The 22,453-nt window shown below is 34.1% G+C and overlaps 4 protein-coding genes across 5 annotated transcripts; 2 read left to right on the top strand and 2 right to left on the bottom strand.

Annotated features, from left to right (window-relative positions):
• Positions 1 to 751: 751 nt before the first annotated feature.
• LOC106116156 (transmembrane protein 80) lies at positions 752 to 1,643 on the top strand. Its single transcript, XM_013309901.1, has 2 exons — positions 752 to 1,046; positions 1,121 to 1,643. Exons 1-2 carry the CDS (start codon positions 812 to 814, stop codon positions 1,312 to 1,314), a joined length of 429 nt encoding a protein of 142 aa, XP_013165355.1. The 5' UTR covers positions 752 to 811; the 3' UTR covers positions 1,315 to 1,643.
• Positions 1,644 to 1,976: 333 nt separating this feature from the next.
• mRpS10 (mitochondrial ribosomal protein S10) lies at positions 1,977 to 3,031 on the bottom strand. Its single transcript, XM_013309900.1, has 3 exons — positions 2,880 to 3,031; positions 2,549 to 2,802; positions 1,977 to 2,310 (listed from the first exon to the last, which is right to left on the bottom strand). The coding sequence occupies exons 1-3, from the start codon at positions 2,892 to 2,894 to the stop codon at positions 2,061 to 2,063; spliced, it is 519 nt and encodes a 172-aa protein (XP_013165354.1). The 5' UTR covers positions 2,895 to 3,031; the 3' UTR covers positions 1,977 to 2,060.
• A 143-nt stretch (positions 3,032 to 3,174) lies between these two features.
• Positions 3,175 to 19,017, top strand: mle (dosage compensation regulator mle). 2 transcript variants are annotated; one of them, XM_013310204.1, is made up of 23 exons: positions 3,175 to 3,404; positions 3,685 to 3,950; positions 4,219 to 4,466; positions 6,844 to 7,017; positions 7,379 to 7,458; positions 7,791 to 7,979; positions 8,798 to 8,892; positions 9,499 to 9,621; positions 10,051 to 10,199; positions 10,565 to 10,691; positions 11,042 to 11,191; positions 11,893 to 12,037; positions 12,287 to 12,390; positions 12,752 to 12,985; positions 13,526 to 13,681; positions 14,034 to 14,164; positions 14,620 to 14,789; positions 14,967 to 15,160; positions 15,465 to 15,579; positions 16,066 to 16,217; positions 16,825 to 17,016; positions 17,575 to 17,733; positions 18,533 to 19,017. In XM_013310204.1, exons 1-23 carry the CDS (start codon positions 3,329 to 3,331, stop codon positions 18,989 to 18,991), a joined length of 3,888 nt encoding a protein of 1,295 aa, XP_013165658.1. In that variant the 5' UTR covers positions 3,175 to 3,328; the 3' UTR covers positions 18,992 to 19,017. The 2 variants fall into 2 exon arrangements, with proteins under 2 accessions (XP_013165658.1, XP_013165659.1); XM_013310205.1 differs by lacking the exons at positions 3,175 to 3,404; positions 3,685 to 3,950 and adding an exon at positions 6,265 to 6,343 and having other exon boundaries at positions 4,381 to 4,466.
• Positions 19,018 to 20,215: 1,198 nt separating this feature from the next.
• LOC106116174 (zinc finger protein 16) lies at positions 20,216 to 21,647 on the bottom strand. Its single transcript, XM_013309921.1, has one exon. The coding sequence runs from the start codon at positions 21,496 to 21,498 to the stop codon at positions 20,383 to 20,385; it is 1,116 nt and encodes a 371-aa protein (XP_013165375.1). The 5' UTR covers positions 21,499 to 21,647; the 3' UTR covers positions 20,216 to 20,382.
• Positions 21,648 to 22,453: the final 806 nt, after the last annotated feature.

Here is a 22,453-nt window from a genome sequence, read left to right as displayed (position 1 = left end):
CTCTCTCTGTTCATTCTATACGTTAACATTCTTTATGTTACTCCTACTAATGATATTATTTATATAACTAAATCTTTTCGTTAATATTGAATTCGATATTGTAAAAAATGTATTTATATATTTCAATTACATCACAATTATTGTGTGAATAATCTTAGTTATTTTATAAATTATTACGAATATCGCCAACATTCTTTCGTTTAAGAATTATCTAAATGCTAGTGCTATGCTAGTGACAGCTTAGGTTTTTTCAAAGATTTTTCCCTCGTTTTTTTGTGGTAAGAAATATTTAAAGAAATAAAACATCTTAATAGTAAATACTAATTTTGGTATTTTGTCCAAAATACTAATTAGGTGAACTTTTGTCCAATATTGTCAATAAATAAATACATATACAGATTAGCAATTAATTCTCCAAGATGTCATGAAAAAAAAAATTGTTTCGCCTATTACGATCATATCTCGATACTCCGAAGATTTTAGAAGGCGTAGAAAATATTTGTTTTTCTATTATTTAGTATTGCCATGTGGTATGTGTACGAGTGTTGTACGTATTTGTGAGTTTTTAATAAAGTGATTTTTATCTTTACCAAACTGATTTTTCTTTTATTTAACAAAATATTAAACGTTCTGATTAAATTTTGCGTTTAAAATGTTTTTGTTGACAAAAAGAGACGAATAAGGTTTTTGTTTTGTCTATGGTATGATGATGTCATTCCTTTTTAAATATGGCAATACTAGAACTGTCAAATAAAATTTATTGACCGGTTGTTTCGTAAAGTGGTAAACAAACAATTTAAAAATTGAGAAAATGTCGAAAATGACTAATGTTAACTCTAGCTTGGCTTACGAAATACTACTTTATTTAAATTCTTTTTATTTAGGAATGTTCTTCGTGTGTGAAGTAGCCATGGGCATACTGAAAGCTATTAATGTTTCGTATCCAGAGAACGCTCTTTTTACCGAAGCCGGAATATTTTGTGCCCTTTGTTTGGTCGAAGTTATTCGTATATTTTTGGGAAGGAGAGGAAATTTGGCTAGTAAAAGTAAGTATACCTCATACTTGAACTTCAGGATCATTTAATTCACGAATATTTGATTTCTATGATTTTTTTTACAGAAGTGCCAGTATTCTTCTCAGTGGTGCTTACAATACCATCTGCGGTTGGTGTTTGTTATTTCCTTATATACCAGACTTATATACTCCGTCTAGAGTACATATGGTGTGCTGTGATGCTCATGTTCCATGCATTGGAACTTGTGTTTGCCATTCTCTTTGTTCTGACTGTGTGTAAAAGTCATCAATATGAATAGAAAAAGTTTAAACCGACTGTTTTGCCAAAGAGATATTAAATGCCAAAGATATGGACTGATCTGCACATTTTATTATATACTCTATTACATACATTCCTCTTATATACTTAATGTAAGCAGTATTCAATATTATATTGTACTTTTTAAGAATAATGTAATGATATAAATTTGTGGCTCTAACTATGGTTAATAATGATTGTTTATATAGCTATCAGTTTTTTAAATCTCAAGATATTACTGTAATCCAAAATGCCTACTTGCTTATTGATAATTATATTAAAAATATATTTGTTGTAACATTACGCCTAAATCGCAATGATTAATGTATTTTAATGTGATTCAGAATCTTATATTAAATAAGTATTATGTCTATCTTCAATTACTAGGAAAAAGGTAGGGAGATGATGTTAGTAAAATTAACTTATCTGACAAAAAGAGTTACCTTATTTAGGTTCCATAAGCGATGAGACGTAAATTGAACATGTAGCTCATTTAAGGGTTAAATGTATTTAATACTTGAATTATATAATACACAATTTGTATAAATATATTAGCTTGATGATTGATGTATATATATTTTATTTTTCTTTAAAAACTTTAATATGTGATATTTTAAACATGAGAGCTTAAGATAAAGGCCAACTCACATTAAAACGAAGTAATTCAATAAACATATTTATTTCTAGAAATTAATCTAATCTAAAACACAAATACTTAACTAAAAAGTCACATTTTCAGAGCATGAATTATTCAGTTGGTGGTACAATATGTTCCGGTAATTTCTGACATTCAACCTTTGTGACTTTAAGAGCACAGCCTTCGGGAAGGTTCCTTTCTATGTATTCTAAGTAGGTGTCACATGTGGAACCCGTAAGCCGTTGTAAATGTATGAATCTAAAGTATGTTCTGATCTCGTACTGTACTTTGTGCTTTTTGTATATGTGAACACACCTTAGAAGTGTATGCCTTTCCTTCTCGGCTTTCCTCAGGGCCCAACTGTAAAACAATTTTATTTGTAAACTAGCTATACCCAATAATCTGTCTTTGTGGAAATTAAAAAGCATTTTAATAGTAAATAAAAATTTTAAAAATTGACAAATCACTGTACAATAACAGTGTAGTTGAAGTGTATTTTTGGTGTGCGGTAAAAACATACACATAATATGAACTAAAGGGTTAGTTAATATTAAATTTAATTATTCATAAAATTGAATATAAAATCGCATATACTTACTTCTTGGTAACTTCAATACCTAAATGAGATGCCGCTGCAACACAGAACCATGAATAACTTAGAAGTACAGCTGGGTCGATACCTCTCATTTCTAGTTCCACCCTTTTATATAATTTATCCAGTTCTAATGGAGGCATATTTTCTGTGATATTGGTTATTGGGGTTATTGTAGTCGAAAAGGGGCGAATGACATTCTGAATGTTGTGACTGATGCCGAAACTGCTTCGAATAGCTGGTACGGTTCTCCAAAGATTCTATGAAGACAAAATAAAAGGTACTAGAAACATGGTGGGTGTGCAAAAATTGTTAGGTTGTAAATAATATAACAAACCTTAACGATATTCATTTTGATAGTTAATTAGACTGTACGTGTCTAATTTAACAGTGAATACAAAATATGCTTCCTGGATAAATCGGAACCGCTTATATTAAATTAAATAGATAAATGTTAGGGCAACCAAAATATGTCATTGTCAAATATCAATTAACTTTTTTTTAATGATTTTTTGGTCTGGCTACAAAATATTTTAAGCCAAATCAACGAGTAATAATAGACAATAATGATAAAAAAACAAACATTCTATGAGCTGGCAACATATTTTAAATTGTCAATGTCTATGGAATGTGGACAGAGTTGGAATGTGATTGAATTTAATGAATTATGCAAATATTTTAATTTTTCATGTGTACCGGTTCAGTATTTTTCCATTCAACCTTAACGAAATTATTGTTTTTAGTATTATAATACTTTTGAGTGCAGTCCAGTGCTGAACTGCAAAAATGGATGTTAAATCTTATCTTTTTTCTTGGTGTTCGAAAAGAAACCTAACGCCAATTTTCGATATTCGTCCTACCGGTGAGTATAATTTGGGTTTGTGACTATTTGATGATGAATACATACTAAAAAGTAATATTTGTTTACATATGAAACTGAAAACATGTAATGTCACCATTAAATAATATCGATTTTAGTCATCCCCACGTAAAGAAATTTGAAGGTCAGTATAGTCAAGGGTCTAAATAAGTCCAAATTTGTAAGTTTAACTTAGACTGACCAATGGTCAGTACTTTAGTAATATAATATCAAATCATACTGTTTTAATTGAAAATAAGATAAACATTTTTTTTACTTTTAGGACCGAAACATCGTCAGCGTTTTTTGTGTGAAGTTCGAGTAGATGGCTACACAGATGCTGGTGCAGGGAATTCTGTCACTAAGAAAGAAGCTCAGAAGAATGCTTCGCGGGATTTTGTTAATTATTTGATAAGAACCGGAGTGATAAACTCAACTGAAGTTCCTGCTGATGTTAATGTTAGAAATGAAGTTCCACAAGTTTCCGGAAATAGCGGGATTGTTGGTGTAATTCAACCAAATACACATAACCAGAGACCAGTTTTCCAGGTAATTGTTAAGATTTAGGATGTGTCTGAGGGTGTAATCCCTTGTGAAGAACAGCTAATAGCTATATAATACCAGCTGTCGCCCGCGACTCCGTCCTCGCGTAATTAAAAAAGAAGTCAATAAGTAGCCTATGTGTTCTTCTAGGCGATGGTCTACATCTATACCAAATTTCAACTAGATCTGTTCAGCCGTTCAGGAGATACCTTTAAACAAATATCCATCAATCTATCTAAACGTTCACCATTATAATATTAGTATGATTTTTCAGGAAGGAATGGGTCCACAAATCATGGGACAAGCATACCATGCGGTAGGAGGTCCAAGCCAAACATTCACATACATGGACCGTCTACAACAGCAGAAGAACGTAGCAGAAGCTGAAGATTTAGATGTAAATGCCATTCTCCATGGCAACTGGACAATGGAGAATGCTAAATCGAAACTACATCAGTTTATGCAAATACATAAAATTAATGCGGATTACGTCTACAAAGCTGTAGGTCCAGATCACACGAGGTTTGTGACTTACTTCATATATCTTACTGTGTTTAATTAACCCATTAGTACATAATGTTCAATAAATCGGACGCCAATAAAATTGTTATTTTAAGAGTTATATATATTTTACTAACCGTTTATTTTTTTAAACAGTAGTGTAATATATATTTGAAGTGGTAATACTGTTGGTATGACATGCCGGAAAGCATAACGTTAGATTTATCGGATGGGATATAAAATATACTTTCATATTGCTTAAATATTTTATACAATTTAATGGTCAAATACACTCGAAATGAAAATATATTACAGTGATCATAATGAAAAAGGTGTTAATAAACTTAATAGGGTTAACACATAATGGGCTATATGCACATAAGTTATAGTTTAAATATCAAAGCTGATTGCGATTTATACTATGATATCTGTTTGTTTTATGATTTTCTTAAGAACAGCTTAATCAAAGATAAGTAATTACAAATATAATTGTAACCATCATTATACAAACTAGCGGTTGCCCGCGATTCCGTGCGCGGAATTAAAAAAAATATATAATAAATAGCCTATGTGTTATTCCATACTATGTTCTATATGTATACCAAATTTCATTGAGATCCATACAGCGGTTTTGGAGCTACCTTCAAATAAACATCCATCCATCTAAACATTCGCATTTATAATATTAGTAAGATTGGCACAGTTTCTTACAAATTAAGTATTGTTTATTGGTAAGTAGCTTAAAGCATACAAAATATTTTTTCTATATCAATGTTTATTTATACCCTTTTTCCACTAGTGCGACAAACCACGCGCGTCTTCTATTTTTTGTTATAAAAATAGCATTGCCGCATGGATGTTAGCATTGTTGTTGTATTAGAAAGCCACTGGTTATTCTTAATTATTGAAAAATCAATGGCTGACCATTCATAGAAATACTGGATTTGTGGTCAATATGTGATGATAAAATAATACCAGCTCTGCTCTTTTAAAATGTCTTTTGGTACTCTTTTTCTTGAAATCGATAACAAACAAGTGACGTGAAAAAAAGGGATGTCATTCCCAGTGGAATATGGCACTGGTTAGGATATTTTGGTGTCTAGAAGTATCTTTGATTTATTCTAGAGCTGGTATTTGTTATATGGAGACTAGGGTTATGTTAGTGTTCCTGAATGTTTATGATGGAAGTGTTCTGATTCATTTACACATAAGCTGGCACCATAAGAGTAGCGGAATAGTTCTAACTGTCCAGCGGTGACATCATAGCAGTATAAGGCTCTTATTTTTTTTTTTTGGTAAGTTTTTCATTCAGAAGCTTGCTAAGGGATCATTCATTATTATTATCTCAACTGAGGGGCTCGGAGCATACCCTAAGTTAGGGGTGACTAGGCCATAGTCAACTTAAGCCCTTGGGTTGACTTCACATATATCTTTGACTTTCCTCGCAGATATGTAAAGGTTGCATGATTGGGTGTTTTCTTACTGTAAGAATGTTGGTTATATGTACATATGTAAATCGAAAGACATTGGTACATGTTGGGATTTGAATCAAAGATCTGCAGATTACAAGTCCAGTGCTTAACCTCTGAGCGACAGTCTTATAATATGTTATTCGTACGATTCCGGCTTATGTCTACATGAACCTTTATTGTCAGCTATACAAAAGAAGCGAATTTTGCAAATTGAGCAAATTAAGCTTCTTAATATCAAAATATTTCAGTATAGAGAGATCAAAAGTTATTTAAATATGTAGAGAAAATTATATTTTTATTAAGAAAAATAATAAGACAAAATCAAATATATTTTGATTTTGCTTTAGGTGCAGTTCCCAATAAGATCTCTCTAAACTGATGCAAATTGGCCACAGATCCAGTAATTTTGCACCACAAACAACTTGAGTAAGTATTCAGTGTTGCCTGCTATTATTATATAATCTAAACTTGCCAATAAAAAAAATGTATGTTCACTTTCTTTGGGCATGTAATAAAACTATAGAATCATGAAACTATATGTTTATAATACAATCACTAATCCAAAATATCTAAAAAAAAAATTGCTAAAATACTTTCTTCGATGTCATAGATTTTAGATTTTTTTTTATTTAATTTGCATGTTGCTTTTATCCAGTGGACTAAATTAAAAAAATAATTTCTACTCAAAAACATATCACCTTTATCATTCTACAAACAGCAATGAAAATATATTTTTGTATAGAAATAAAAATTAAAAAGACCCAACTAAAACCATCAGGAAAAACATATTACCTACTATTAGACTTTATTAGAATCCTATAGAACGAAATGTGCTTTCGATACAAAAGCCAGTGTCAGAATGAATAGTGAGGGGACACAAACGTCGACATTTTAGTAATGCTTAACACTATATAAAAAAATTTCAGGAGTTTTTGTTGTGAAATGACAATATACGTACGAGAATTGGGTCGTAACGTGACTGGTCGTGAGACAGCTTCTAACAAACACACAGCAAGTAAATCATGCGCTTTATCAATTGTAAGACAATTGTATCATCTCGGTGTTATCGAAGCTTTCAGTGGTACACTAAAGAGAGATAGGTATGTATTACTATTAAAGAATTTATATAAAAATAAACAGCCTATGTGTTCTTCGGGTTATGTACTAAATATATGCAAAATTTTAGCAAGATCTGTTAAGCCGTTCCGGAGATATCTTCAAACAAAAATCCATCTATCTAAACTCTTGCATTTATAATATTATTAGCTGTCCCCTGATCTCTGGCCGTAGTGCATTAATTAGTAGCCTATGTATTCTTCCAGACTATGTTCTACATCTATGCCAAATTTCATCAATCCGTTGAGCTCTTCCGGGGATACCTTCTAACAAACGTCCATCCATCTATCTATCCAAACATTTGCATTTAAAATATAAGTAAGAATAGTGGATATTCTATTTCAGATCTGGTGAATTTAATATGAAGCCTTACCCGGTGGCTATAAATCCTGAGTTGGAGAAAGAAATTGAAGAGACATTGCAAGGTAAATATCAAATACTATATCGACCATATGGCCTCTTCATTCGCCAAAATAGCGAAACGATTACTACCCAATAACATCTGCAATTGCAAATGCCTTGCCCATGTTAAATCGAGGAACCTCTGTCTCGCTTAGAAATAGAATAATTACCTTTTCTATGCATCACTTCCATTAAATTCACATCCTCTTCCCATCTTTTTCTCATTATAAAAGAGTGGAAAGGAAAGAAGACTAAAATGAGGCCTTCGGAGCCACATTTATTTGACTTTGGAATATCTTTCATTTGACATCTGTCGTATAGTTTTATGTCTTACAAAATATATGTATATTTCTAGATTTAGGCATAGAAGCAATTGATGTTGAAAATGCTAAAAAAGAGAGTACAGAAGATGGAGATAGTACGGTGACGTTGCTGCAGTTAGACAGAGTGAAGGCGATGAGGGAGGCCCGGCCTGTACCTGGTGGTGTTGTCTCCTGGTCCCCGCCGCAACAGAACTGGAATGCATGGACAGCGTGTAATATTGGTAAGTTTTATTTACCAATTTTTTTACATACTAGCTGTAGCCCACGACTCCGTATGCTTGGGATTGGAAAATAGTAGCTGATTGTCAGAGCTACTGAATATGTATATAAAATTTCATAAAAATGTTATAAATCAGAGGAGTATGGTAACTAACATTGTGACATGAGAATTTTGTCTTACTAATTTGTAAATCCGAATGTTTGGATGGATGAATGTATGTTAGAAGATATCTCAGGGATGGTTTTTTTATATGTCATAAGGTGGCAAACGAGCGATCGGCCACCTGAAATCGCTGAATAGCGAAGTGACCGTTGCCCATAGACATACGCAATTGCATATGCGTTGCCTACCTTTAATCGACGGAGGAGAGGATGCACAGAAAGAAAATATTTTCCCTTCCCATGCATCCTCTCATCCGGAAAGTCCACTTCCACTTCCCATCCATTTCTTATGAGAAAAAGGGTGGGAAGAGAAAGAGGACCAAATTAGGCCTCCGGGACGCACACTCATCAGACGAAACACGGAATTGCTTCCACTTCACGCCTGTCTTCTGTGTAGTTCAAGGGATCTCAATGAAATTGGGTATTATATTTTTATTTCAACCGAACGGAGTCGCGGGCGATAGCTAGTCTGTGTATATCTTTGAAGCGGAATATTACACACTTCATTTTAAACGAACATACAAAAGCATTTTGTATATAATACGATATTCTGATTTCTAATACATATTTTTTCCCTTTTTTATTGTCAATTTTTGACTTTTCAAGCATTTTTTCTATCGGATTTTTTAACTATATGATGAAATTATTTTGTTTTCAGACGAGGGTCCTCTAGCTACGTCCAGTTTGGAAGAAATCAGCAGTGATTTGGAGAAACATCATAGATCTGTGTGTCAGAACAGTCAGCTGTATCAGGTTAAACATTATTATTATTAAAAATAAAGTCCTAAACACTATACATTCATTTCCACTGCTAAAATATTGCCAGAAAGAAATATTCTCAAAAAAAAAAAAACTGGGAATTGAAACCAGACTAAAATATATATATCGCTGTCTCCCGCAACTCCGTCTGCGTGTTATTAAAAAATATATATAATTAGTAACCTATGTGTTCTTCCAGACTATGTTTTACATCTATGCCAAGTTTCAACGAGATCCATTCAACCGTTTATATAAGTGTAAGGAACGTCAATAAAAGGCGGGGTCAACGGGTGGACTGATTTATTTGTGAAGACATTACGAACCTGTTATATTAATCTACCTACTATTTGATCATTAAATATCCTCTGCACTGAGTTATTATTATCAGATGTTACAATAAGAAAAAGGGCTGTTTTTAGGGTTTTCCAGTCAGTTACTCGAATTTTTCTCACCTTTTAAACCTTCCCTAGTCCTCCACGAACATTTCAACAACAAAATAAGAAAAATCCGTTCAACCGTTCTCGAGTTTTAGCGAGACTAACGAACAGAAATTGATTTTTATATGTATAGATGATTTTTTTATTTATAAATTTATTATAGGAAAGTCTCAAAGAAAGAGAACAGTTACCTGTATTTGCTATGAAAAATACTATAATGGAAGCCATCAATGAGAACTCTGTGGTCATCATCAGAGGTAACACTGGCTGCGGGAAGACTACTCAGGTAAGTTTACACTGAAAACTGGCATAAAGAGATTTAATTACTAAAAAATAATACATAAAAACTCAAATGTAAAATAGGATTTTTTTAAATGTATTAAAATTAGACAAACATGCAAGCAACCATTTTAATTCTCCGTAGCGACAATGGACCATGGATAATTGCAGATGCGTTTCCTAATTCCAATCAACAGAGGAAAACACATACACAAAGAGAATATTTTCCCTAACTTTGCGACTTGTTCTTCATAAATGGTTCCTAGGGCCCTCTCTTAGTGATTATTTGTGTACATAATAGTCACTAAGGGCCCTCTCTTAGGGAATATTTTATAACTAAATGGCTCCAATAACACACTCATCAGACTGTACGCGTAATGAGTTCCACTTGATTCCTGTCTTCTGTGTGATGATGAGTGTGCCAGTATGTTCGCAGGTGTGCCAGTTCATATTGGACGACTACATAGCGAGCGGTCAGGGCGCGTGGGCCAACGTGTGCGTGACGCAGCCGCGCCGCATCTCCGCTGTCAGCGTTTCTGAACGCGTCGCCAGTGAACGTTGCGAGGAACTAGGCAATAGTGTGGGGTGAGTTTGAATTTAAACCAATTTTGTCTATTAAACAGTTTTAACAGTGGTAGAGGAATCATAGCGTTTACGGGAATGCCCCATCTCTATTAAATTTAACTTATTACAGTTGTTTATACGCAGCGATGTCAAGTGACTATTTGACTATTACCATCTACTGTAGAAACGTTAAGAATGGTGTGTCTATATGTAACATCACAAAAAAAATAATCTGTATGTCTGTTCATATTATAAGTTTGAGACTTATTTTGACGGGACGTTTAATAAAAATTTGCTTGTATATGTGCGAGTATCATAGATATATTTTTTAATTCAACTCTAAGGAATTCGCTAGAAATATCTATTAAAAAAATAAATTCTTTCAGATATTCAGTTCGTTTCGAATCTGCATTACCGAGGCCGTACGGCTCTATCATGTTCTGTACAATCGGCGTGTTGCTGAGGAAGTTAGAAAGTGGTCTGAGAGGAGTCAGTCATGTACTCGTGGATGAGGTAAGCCGATAGTACCACTGCTTTTAAAATACGGACATATCAACTGTCACACTCATTGTTAGGGACTATTTAAGTACTAAATGGTTCCTGGGGCCCTGTCTGAGGGATCATTTAATTATTAAATGGTTCATAGGGCCCTCTTCTAGTGATAATTTAAGAACGAAATGGTCCCTAAAGCCAGAGGGCCTTAAGAGCTTAGGTACGTCAGAATTAAATCGCACCTAGGAACTCTCGAATAGAGATGTCCCTTAAGTAGATTCAACATTAAAAATCTACTAAGGAACTTTAGTATATATTAAACTGAGTATTTTAGTATGTTTTTTCGATTTAACGTGTTATGTTTTTTACAGGTTCACGAGCGAGACGCGGACACAGACTTCGCTTTAATTCTGTTACGTGACATGGCGCATACTTATCCTGACTTGAGAATAATATTAATGTCAGCTACAGTTGATGTAACATTGTTCACCAATTATTTTGGAAACTGTCCTGTTATTGAGGTATATTTTTTTATATTTTTTTTAAAGTAGATGAACCATGAGTTGTAATGCCAGATAAAATAAAAATATTATCATGGTGCTAATGAGTTTTGTATATAATTGACACTAATTTAAAAAAAATATAAAACACAGCTTTAACAAGAAATTTTATAGTAAACTAGCTGTCGCCTGCGAATGTAACCGTGCGGCATTAAAAAAGAACTTAGTACTACTATTACCAGATTTTTTTCACATCTATACCAAATTTCAGCGAGATCCATACATCCATCCAAAAATTTGCATTTGTAATATTAGCAAGATATCATTTTTCGTACTAAGAGATACACTTAATTTTTTTTTGCTAACCTTACTTTTCTTAATTCGAGACATCATCATCATCAGCTCACTATACGTCCCCACCGAAGGGTCGGAGCCTACCCTAAGTTTAGGGGGATTAGGCCATAGTCAACCACACTGGCTAAGTGCGGGTTGGTTGACTTCACATATATCTTTGAATTACTTCTCAGATATGTGCAGGTTGCATCACGATGTTTTCCTTCACCGTAAGAACGTCGGATAAATGTATATATGTAAATCAACAATCGAAAAACACATTGGTACATGGCGGGATTCGAACCCAGGACCTGCAGAGACTCGTCGGTGGCTCAACCTCAATTGGAGACATATGACGTCATAATTGACTATTAAAAACATATTTCCAGATCCCCGGACGTACGTATCCAGTGAAACAATATTTCTTAGAAGATTGTATAGAGCTGACACAGTTCATTCCACCTCCAGAAATACGTAAACGAAAGGTCACCGGCAAACGAGCTACTAAAGAAGAAGACGATGAAGAGGATGAAGGTAGGAAGATGTTAAATTTATTACAGTAGTAAAATATCTAATATTCTATTTCACTAATAATAAATATACAGTCGAACTTGTTGCGAAGTTCAAAGGATCGCGATGTTTTTTGAGGTTTCTCGCTTGCAATGGTCGTCCGCCAGGACTAAAATAACTCTCGCTTATAGAGGTTCGACTCTGTTCTTTATGTTATACAGCCAAAAATAAATTAAATAATATTTTTAATTTATAAAATGTTATTTGTTTTAGGTTTGGGAGATGATCAGGAGGAAGATTTGAATAGAAATTGTGTCCTTGGAGACAATTACACTCAGCATACCAAAGAAACCATAAGCAAAATGTCCGAGAAAGATGTGCGTAGACAAATTTAATTATTTTTATATCGTGTTATTAAGTAATGAATCTTGTTAAGAGAAATTAATTTTCGTCTTTATTTACTACTTCGTAAATTTATAAATTATTTTTATTAGGTTATCTATAAACATAACTTATGTATTTGTCAATCTGCTTGTAAAATGTTATTTGTTTTAATGCTTTTCCTTAAAAAAAAACACTTACAAAAATTTACTTTAGTACTATTGCTATTTTAAAATGGCTAATTTAGGCGTTTAAAAATTAATTTATCTTAAAGTTAAATTTAACCTTGTTTATGGTACAAATATTGAAAATAAATTATGTAGAACAAAGAAATAATCAATAATTTTTATATTTTAGCTAAGCTTTGAATTGATTGAAGCATTATTACTATACATAAGGAAATTGGACGGCGACGGAGCTGTATTGATATTTTTAACTGGATGGAACATTATATTTGCTTTAATGAAACATTTGATGCGATCAAATATCTTCGGGGATACATCTAAGTATGTGATTCTGCCCCTGCATAGTCAGATACCAAGAGAAGATCAGAAGAAAGTCTTTATAACACCTCCGCCAGGCATCACTAAGGTATATCTTACTACTCTTACTAATATACTAAATGCGAATGTTTAGATGAATGTTTGTTTAAAGGTATCTCCAGAACGGATCTCGATGAAATTTAGCATACATTTAGAACATAGTCTGGAAGAACACATAGGCTACTTATTAAGTTTTTATTTAATTTCGCGTGGACAGCTAGTTTATTACAATTTTTTGCCCGCGACTTCTCCGTTTTGGAGATACGTTTTAACAAACATCCATCCATCTAAACATTCGCATTTATAATCATCATCAGCTCACTATACGTCCCCACCGAGGGGCTCGGAGCCTACCGTAAGTTAAGGGTGATTAGGTCATAGTCAACCACGCTGGCCAAGTGCGGGTTGACTTCACACATATCTTTGAATTTCTTCATTGAAAACACATTGGTACATGGCAGAGTTTCAACCCAGGACCTGCAGATTGCAAGTCAAGACTCCTGAGCCACCGAAGTTCCCAACACTGGATATAATGACTGAATACTTTAATTTAATTGTAAGTCATTGTAACCGATATTAATTATTTCAGGTGATAATATCAACAAATATAGCGGAAACATCAATAACGATTAATGATGTTGTTTATGTGATTGACTCGTGTAAAGCAAAAATGAAATTGTTTACATCTCATAATAATATGACATCCTATGCCACTGTTTGGGTTAGTAGGACGAATTTAGAACAGGTATGTACCGCATGTTCGTTTAAACCCTTTTTCCACTAGTGCGTTACGCGACTTTGAATTGACTAGTGTTTTTTTCTATGATTAATATTTAGAATTCGCTTCTGATTTTTACAAAGTTGTATTTAGGTTTTATGAGTTTTTACTAATTACATGAACAGTATTTAAGCTAAAACTAGCTTAAATAAATTAGTAAGTAAAACAAGTATTTAACAGATAAATTGTTTTTTATTTTAATCTTGGAACATAGTCAAATATTTTGGAAGTATATTTTGCGCAGTCTTACGATTTTCTCAGTCGCCAATATGAGCTAAGTACTATCAGATACATTGTAGGTGCTACATGTATATTACAGCGCAAAGGTCGCGCGGGACGAGTGCGGCCGGGAGTCTGCTTCACGTTGTGCTCGCGCGCTCGCTATGATCACCTCGACGAGCACCAGACAGCGGAGATGTTCCGTACACCGCTGCATGAACTGGCACTCAGGTACTACATATGCATACTTAAAAAAATATTTTCTTAGTATATAGTGTCAAATGTGCCAGCTAAAGAGATTGAACAAGTTGCGGGCTTGTTTTTCCAAGTATGTCGATACCTTCAAGAGTAGTCAATAAGCTAGTGCGTACCACCTTTTGATCATATCATCACATCCGGTGAGAGCGTAGTCAAACGCTAGCTTATTCATTAAAAAAGCATCCATAAACAAGTTTGCAGATTTATTCCTTACATATAAACAGATGAAGTTGAATTAAGAAAGAGGATCCCTCTTTCTGCATGTACTCTTTTCACCAATTCGAATACCCCTACCCATCCATTCATACTTTATGTTTAATATGGAAAGGATGGGTAGTCAAAGACCGCTTAAATTAGGATGGAACGTGTGATTACTTTCAATTCACTTCGAAGTGACAGATGTACAGTGATGGTATTTGTCGGTGCAGTATAAAGTTGCTGCGGCTGGGCAGCATCGGGCACTTCCTGTCGAAGGCGCCGGAGCCGCCGCCGGTGGACGCCGTCATTGAGGCGGAGGCCTTGCTGCGTGAGCTCGGTTGTCTGGACGCTGCGGATGCGCTCACGCCACTCGGGACTATACTGGCTAAGCTTCCTATAGGTATTAAGGATTATCCTACAACGATGTATAAAAATTCTATACACAGATAGAAAATAATAATAAAATCTGACCACCAATAGCGTTGTTATTAAAAGCCGTATATTTTATATAGCAGTTTTTAGTTATTGTTTTGAAAAGTATAAGGACGTTTTAACCGATGCCCCATTTAAATGCTAGAACCTCGTCTGGGTAAGATGATGGTGTTGGGCTTCGTGCTGGGTGTTGGCGACGCGCTGACCACGATGGCTGCCAACTCTACCACCTTCCCGGAGATCTTCATGGTGGAGGGCCGCAGGAGATTGTCCATGCACCAGCGAGCGCTCGCTGGCGACAGAGCATCAGATCATGTCACCATGTTGAATTCATTCCAAGTATGTAACATTTGAGTGATTTTTTTTTCTTATGCTTCAATAATTATATGCAAATATTTACTTTTCATAGAAAACTTAAAGCAAGACATGTACCTTCGTACTTTCCTTGAAGATTGAAAATACGTTGTCTGTCTATAATAAACAAGGGAGGGGACATCCAGAAAGATATTTCGCGTAGTCTTTCCCCTCCAAATGCATTTCTACTTCCCATCATTTCCTTATAAATAGATGGAGTAGGGAGAAAAGGACTATTATTTGCTCTGTTTTAAATAAGAATGTGCGATATATCATGACATAATTTCAGATATGGGAGAGAGAGAGGGCGAAGGGCGAGGAGGCGGCGACGCGCTGGTGCGAGTGGAAGGGAGTGCAGCAGACCACACTGCAAGTCACCTACGAAGCCAAGACACAACTTACTAGTATGTTGATACTATTTTATATACTTAATCTATCTTAGTGTGGTATTTGCAGGTGGTATTCCAATTCTTAAAATATTTACTAAAAAATCCGAAATAATTAAACTGAATAATTAATGGTTTGGTCTCAGCTCACCCCTCTTGGTTACGGGCGTGATTATGTTGTTGGTTTATTTACACTTTTAAGATGTGGCCCAGATACAGTAGTTTTACAATTTTTTCTGTAACTTTAACACCGCGAAGAGTGTTGACTGTACTTTAGTCAATTGCAACACATAATCGAAATTTTATTACAAACTAACTATCGCCCGTGACTCCGTCTTCGAGACATTCGTATTTATAATATTAGTAACATAGAATTTAATTTCCAACATCAAGATGACCATATTTACATTATTCAGTATTCCATTTCAAGTTTTACATAAGTTTGAAGTAAAATTATGATTGTTTTTCTCCATACAATGTAATACAATTGTCCATACATTCCAGATATCCTAACAACAACAGTGGGTTTCTCCGGCGAGTGTTGTGTGCCGCAGCACTGGGTGTCGAATGGTCCCGACCCCGTCCTGGACCAGGTGATCGCGTTACTCTGCATGGGTCTTTACCCCAACGTGTGTCTGCATCAAGGCAAGAGAAGGGTACGGATACATCTTGTTTATATCACTCACAGTCGTTAAGTGAAAACTAAGAGTTGGTTTAATCTTAATGTCAATTTTTAACCGAGGTAATTTTATTGGCGACGACTCCTGCGATGTTATGAGCTGATTTTATTTGATTTTTTATATAACACTAAATGACTCCCTTAGGGATCATCAAACGATTCTGAGTCATCAATTAATACTTTGTGTGGAATAAATATTAATGAAATTGGATGTAATAACGAGAAAAAATATTTCATACAAAAGAAGTATTATGTTGTTGATATTTTTTTTTATTATTTGTTTAAAAACTGCATATCATACTTACAGTATACCCCCAATTTGACACTATACACACTTTACATGACAGTTTACACGATAATATATTTCATAATAACAGTAATTAACACATAACAATGATAAATAAAAAGAAAAAAATAAATAGATAAACAGTGCAAGAATATATCATCGTGTAACTAAACATCATCTGTCCGTCTGTCTGTATGTCTGTCGGCAAGGTATTATTTATTCCGGGTAATCTATCGAAACATTGGCATTTATAATATTAGTAAGATTAATAAAATATAAGCATATTATTAATATTCAGGTATTAACAACAGAAGGCAAGTCAGCGTTGATACATAAAACATCAGTGAACTGCAGCAATCTGGAACAGAAATTCCCATCACCGCTGTTCGTGTTTGGTGAGAAAGTTCGTACTCGCGCCATCTGCTGCAAACAGACAACTATGGTGTCGCCTCTTCATCTCTTACTCTTCGGCTGCAGGAAGGTGGAATGGGTTAGTTGGCATGGATGAAATATTAACAATATACAAGATTACTAATTTAGTCTAAAACAGTCTTTCCCAAAGTGTGCGATAACGTCCCCTTGTGGGCGCTGCAAGTCTCAAGTTGCGAGTTATAGTAAAAGTTTCGTTTAGAATTCTCCGTTAATATACATATATAAGTCACAATAATTAATTAATTTAATGTTATACTGGTTTTTAAATATGTGAAAATATGGGGGCGCTAAAAAATATTTATTCTCAAAGTGGGCACTAGACAAAATGAGTTTGGGAATCACTGGTATAAGTAACAGTAGGTGCCTCAGTCAGTGGAATCCCTTAAATTTAGTCAAAATTTTCTGGTACCAAAGTACTGTTATAAGTAACTCTGGTAAGAGAAAACTGTTAAGGAAAATATCTCGGTTCTTTGATTGACCTTTATCTTGGTGGACTTCAAAAAGGAGATTTGATATTCGTGTGAGAGAATTGATATTCGTCTTTTTTTTTCCGATTTTTAATTCTTTTTTTAATCTAAAGATTTTTTTATTCATATAATAAATTATATTTTTTTAGGTAGACAACGTGATACGTTTAGACAATTGGTTGAACTTCGAGATGAATCCGCGCTCTGCAGCTCTGGTGGTGGCTCTCAGACCCGCCATTGAGAAGTTGGTGGAGCGCGCCGCCGCTCAGCCTGATGCAGCACTAGAATTCTCTCAAATTGAGAAAAAGGTTAATTTATTAACTATTCATAGATAGTACAGTACGATATTACTAAATGCGAATGTTTAGATGGATGGATGTTTGAAGGTATCATCACCAGAACGACTCGACATCTTGATGAAGTTGGCATACATAAAAGAATCTAGAACAATACGCTATTAATTATGTTTTATTTATTTCCGCACGGACAGTCGAGGGCGACAGCTAGTCTTATATAAAATTATCGTATGTTAGTTACTTTATATAAAATTTTATATACATAATAGCTGTCGTCCGCGATTCCGTAGGCGCGAAATTAAAATAAACTTAGCCAATGTGTTCTTCCATGTTCTACATGTATGTCAAATTTTAGCGAGATCCATACAGTCGTTCTGGAGATATATTCAAACATTCGTATTTAGTAGTAAGATTCGGTAGCTCTAATAATCAGCTACTATATTTACCGTTGAGAGTCGGTGGCTCAGTGGTCAAGCACTTGACTTGCAATCTGCAGGACCTGGGTTTGAATCCCACCATGTAACAATATGTTTTTCGATATCCGATTTAAATATGTACATTTATCCGACGTTCTTACGGTGAAGGAAAACATAGTGATGCTGCACATATCTGAGAAGAAATTCAAAGATATGTGTGAAGTCAACCCGCACTTGGCCAGCGTGGTTGACTATGGTCTAATCACCCTTGATTTAGGGTAGGCTCCGAGCCCCTCGGTGGGGACGTACAGTGAGCTGATGAGCGTATATTAACCGTACTCGGACGGAGTCGCGGTCGACGGCTAGTTTGGTTATTTATGAATTGTTTGTTTCAGGTACTACATTGTATGAAATCGCTTTGCGTATTCGAGGCAGGTGATTATAATATACAACGAGATGCCTGTAAACCTACTTTTAGACTGGATACAAAGAGAGCACCATTGGGATGGGGCCCAAATAATCATAGAGGGAACTTTGGTAGTTTAGGCTTCGGAGATCAAGTGGGATACAGCAATCGGGGAGGATTTAGCAATCGAAGTTATGGCAATAGGGGAGGATTTGGCAATAGGGGAGGTTTCGGAAATAGAGGAGGATTTGGGAACAGAGGAGGGTTTGGTAATCAAGGATATGGGTTCTATCAGATTGATTCAAATGGATTTAATAATCGAAGGGGCTTCGGCAATCGCGGCGGCTTTGGATACAGTAATAATAATTACGGTAATACGAGTGGATTCCAAGGAAGTAGTGGCTATGGTAATTATAATTATGGAAATTCCAGTGGCGGTAGCAGTTAGATATAATTTATTAGAAAATGTTTTGACGTGAACTTTACTTAATATGATTTAAATGTAAGTTAAAAAATCAATAAATATTAAATATTTTTTTGTTTCTTTTTACCTCCTTAGAAAGTGCAAGTATTAACAATAAATATGAGTTTAAGAGCATCGGTGCAATCTGCAAGTCTTGGGTATGAATCCCAACATGTATCAATGTTTTCTTATGGTGAAGGAAATAATCGTGATGCAAGCTGCACATATCTAAGAAATTCAAAGATATATGTGAAGTAAACCCGAACTTGGCTTAACTTGACTATGGCCTAATCACCGTTGACTTAGGGTAGGCTCCAAGCCCCATTGAGGACATTTAGGGAGCTGATGAAGAGTTTATAGATGAATTTTGATAGACAGAATGTAATATGGAATGCTAAAAATTAATACAAAAAACACAAAATCCATTTGACACATTTCATGGAACATCATGTATAGGATCGGACAGTATAATAAACTTGACTAATAAATATTTTAGATACAAACAAGACAATCCTACAATTACTAATAATAGCTATTTAACCCATTACTGCATAAAGTTTATTAACACCTTTTTCATTATGATCACTGTAATATATTTTCATTTCGAGTGTATTTGACCATTAAATTGTATAAAATATTTAAGCAATATGAAAGTTTAGATTTTATATCCCATCCGATAAATCTAACGTTATGCTTTCCGGCATGTCATACCAACAGTATTACCACTTCAAATATATATTACACTACTGTTTAAAAAAATAAACGGTTAGTAAAATATATATAACTCCTAAAATAACTATTTTATTGGCGTCCGTTTTATCGAACGTTATGCACTAATAGGTTAATCAATATAACTGCATTGATCTTTAGTTGCAAAAGAATCAGCTTTATATATTTGTGTTGGCGACATTGATAAATCCAAAACCAAAGATTCAGGCTGAATAGAATATAACATGATATAAATCAATTTTAATTTGTGAAACCACAAAATTACTGGACATAACAAAATAATAATGAGGTATATGGTTCTACAGGAAAAATCCATCAAAAGTGAAATTATGTATGTACAAAAAGACAGGATTAATCTGAATTAAGGATGCAATATATAATTACAAATAAATAGGGGTAATTTTAGGCACCAGAATAATCAAAGTTCTTGATTATTCTGGTGCCTAACCTGGTGCGGTTCTGGTGCCTAACCTGGTGCGGTTCTTGGGTTCATTTTAAACTGCTTCTTTGATGGGTTCTGAAGTCAAAAAAATTGCAATCTGTTATAAACTATATTTTCAAGTTATTACTACTAAACTTTGCCGTTGCTGGCCCCTTGAATCTTCTTATAATTATTTTCAAATGTCCTTACAATATTATAGTATAGGTCATTTTATGTCTTTTGTATTTTCCTCTTTATTTTGTAATTGGAGATATAACGGCATTCTACCACTTTTAAACTTCTCTCTTTTATGAACTCTCAATTGATGTTTCATCATTTGCTTTCTGTATCCAAATGCTTTACCACAAATGTTGCAAATATGATCTTTTACACCATTATGGTCAACTTTTATATGTTGTTCGAGAGATCTTTTGTTATAAAATCCCCTACCACATGTCTCACATTTGAAATCAAAACCATCTTTATGCATTAACATATGTTTATTTAAATTGCTTTTATGAACAAATTTACTAGGACAATGAGTACATTGGTAATTTCTTTCACCTGTGTGAGATCTCATATGCATTTTTAATGATTCTTTAAATCTACCTTTATATGGACATAAGGAACAACTGAAAGGAAAGTTGTTGAAATGTGTCTGTCTATGACGAGTAAACAGTCCTTTTACAGTGAACTTTTTACCACAAATATCACACACATGTGATGCTTCTAATGTATGTATAGCCATGTGTTTTTTAAAGTATACTGAACTGTAGGAATTCTTGCATATCGGACATGTATGCTTTAAATTTTCATGTTCTTGTGATAATCTATGCTCACTGTACTCTGAAAATGTATCAAAATCAATATCGCATTTCTTACAAATATACTTTTTTCGGTCTCTCTCCTTTATATTGTAGTCAATAGACGTGTCTGTAATATTTATGCTTTCATTATCAGATTCTTTTTGTGGACATCGTAGTATTTGATCGGAATCTTGCGCGGTTTTTCTAAATAATATAGCGCCTCGTAAAAGTGCATAGCACGATTCACATAGAAATTTTGGATATTCATCGTCAGGCGTTATTTCAATACCGCCGAAGTTAATTAATGCCTCAGAAATATTTTCAGTACGATTATCGTCATATATTGGAATCTCGCCATTTTTAAGACAAACTCTACATATCTTGTTCACTAAGGTTACTTCTATTTTCGTAGTAATTAAAGGATCTGTAGAGGGCACAGGAAGACCCAAATTCTTTTCTTTTTTATTGTTCTTCGGAGATCTCTTCTTGAAACGTTTACAGTGCATTAACTTCCAAAGCATCAGCGAACCAACCATTTTGTTCTATCTTATCATATCTTTATTCATAAATTAATGTTGCAATAGTTCATTTACCTTTCTTTAAACTGTGATACTTAAAACGAAAATCAACAAACAATATTTTATTTGTATATTTTGCTACTACAATGACAGACACTTGACACTGACAGTGACTCAGCCAACCAAAGAGCATATAAAAAATTAGTAAGGCAACAAAGAGAGTCAATTACACTTTTAATGTTACCAGTTCTTAAAAGGTATTTTTCTATGAGCAGTGTTTCCATTATGCCGGTACATTAGCGCTGCCATGACACGGGATCACTGTAACCAGTTAGTGTTTATATAATGCCAGTTGTATGCCAGCACTGATTTTGAGCCCTACTGTACAGGCGTATTGTAAAGATGCTACACGTGCGACGCCGCTACGTCCATTTATCAAACAAATAACAGTCGTCGCACAGAGCTATGGCAAAAATAACGGCGCTAAGCTTGTTTTTTTCTCGTTTTGATAATTCGTAAATGGTAGATGGTATGGGATGTTAATTTCCAAAATTAAGTAAACAAGATTATTCTATTAAAAGCTACATATTATAAGATACCTACAATTTAATAAGATTATCATGAAATAATAATAATTTGCCAAGAATTTTACTACATTGGTGGTCGTTTTATAGCATTCGTGCGAACACGTTATAAACGTGTTTATGTGAAATAGCAAATGCTGGGAAACGTCCTTACTATTTACAAGTAAACAACGCCTGGTCTATTCTGTAACACATTTTTATTTATTTAGATAATATAAATTATACATACGTTTTCATTCGCGGCTAAAATTAATCAAAAGGTGAAAACGTAAAAGACTAGTGCTTAGCATTAAAAAAATATTTTTGAAAATGAGTCTATGACAGTGATTGTGAGGTCAAGGTCAATGTCAATACAATCTGAAACAAACAAAAAACAAACAGCTGTGCAT

Source organism: Papilio xuthus, unplaced genomic scaffold, assembly GCF_000836235.2.
Source record: "Papilio xuthus unplaced genomic scaffold, Pxut_1.1 DF827756.1, whole genome shotgun sequence".
NCBI lineage: Eukaryota > Metazoa > Arthropoda > Insecta > Lepidoptera > Papilionidae > Papilio > Papilio xuthus.
This window is presented reverse-complemented; position numbering and strand designations above follow the sequence as displayed.

Bases quoted from the DNA above. Each gene is read 5' to 3' on its own strand.
- LOC106116156 (XM_013309901.1), top strand. From the start codon at position 812: ATGTCGAAAATGACTAATGTTAACTCTAGCTTGGCTTACGAAATACTA. The intron at 1,047-1,120 runs GTAAGTATACCT...TTTTTTTTACAG, and splicing joins AGGAAATTTGGCTAGTAAAA to AAGTGCCAGTATTCTTCTCA.
- mRpS10 (XM_013309900.1), bottom strand. The intron at 2,311-2,548 runs GTAAGTATATGC...ATTGTTTTACAG, and splicing joins GGTATTGAAGTTACCAAGAA to TTGGGCCCTGAGGAAAGCCG.
- mle (XM_013310204.1), top strand. From the start codon at position 3,329: ATGGATGTTAAATCTTATCTTTTTTCTTGGTGTTCGAAAAGAAACCTA. The intron at 12,391-12,751 runs GTGCGTAGACAA...TTTATATTTTAG, and splicing joins GCAAAATGTCCGAGAAAGAT to CTAAGCTTTGAATTGATTGA. The intron at 12,986-13,525 runs GTATATCTTACT...TAATTATTTCAG, and splicing joins CTCCGCCAGGCATCACTAAG to GTGATAATATCAACAAATAT.
- LOC106116174 (XM_013309921.1), bottom strand. From the start codon at position 21,498: ATGGTTGGTTCGCTGATGCTTTGGAAGTTAATGCACTGTAAACGTTTC.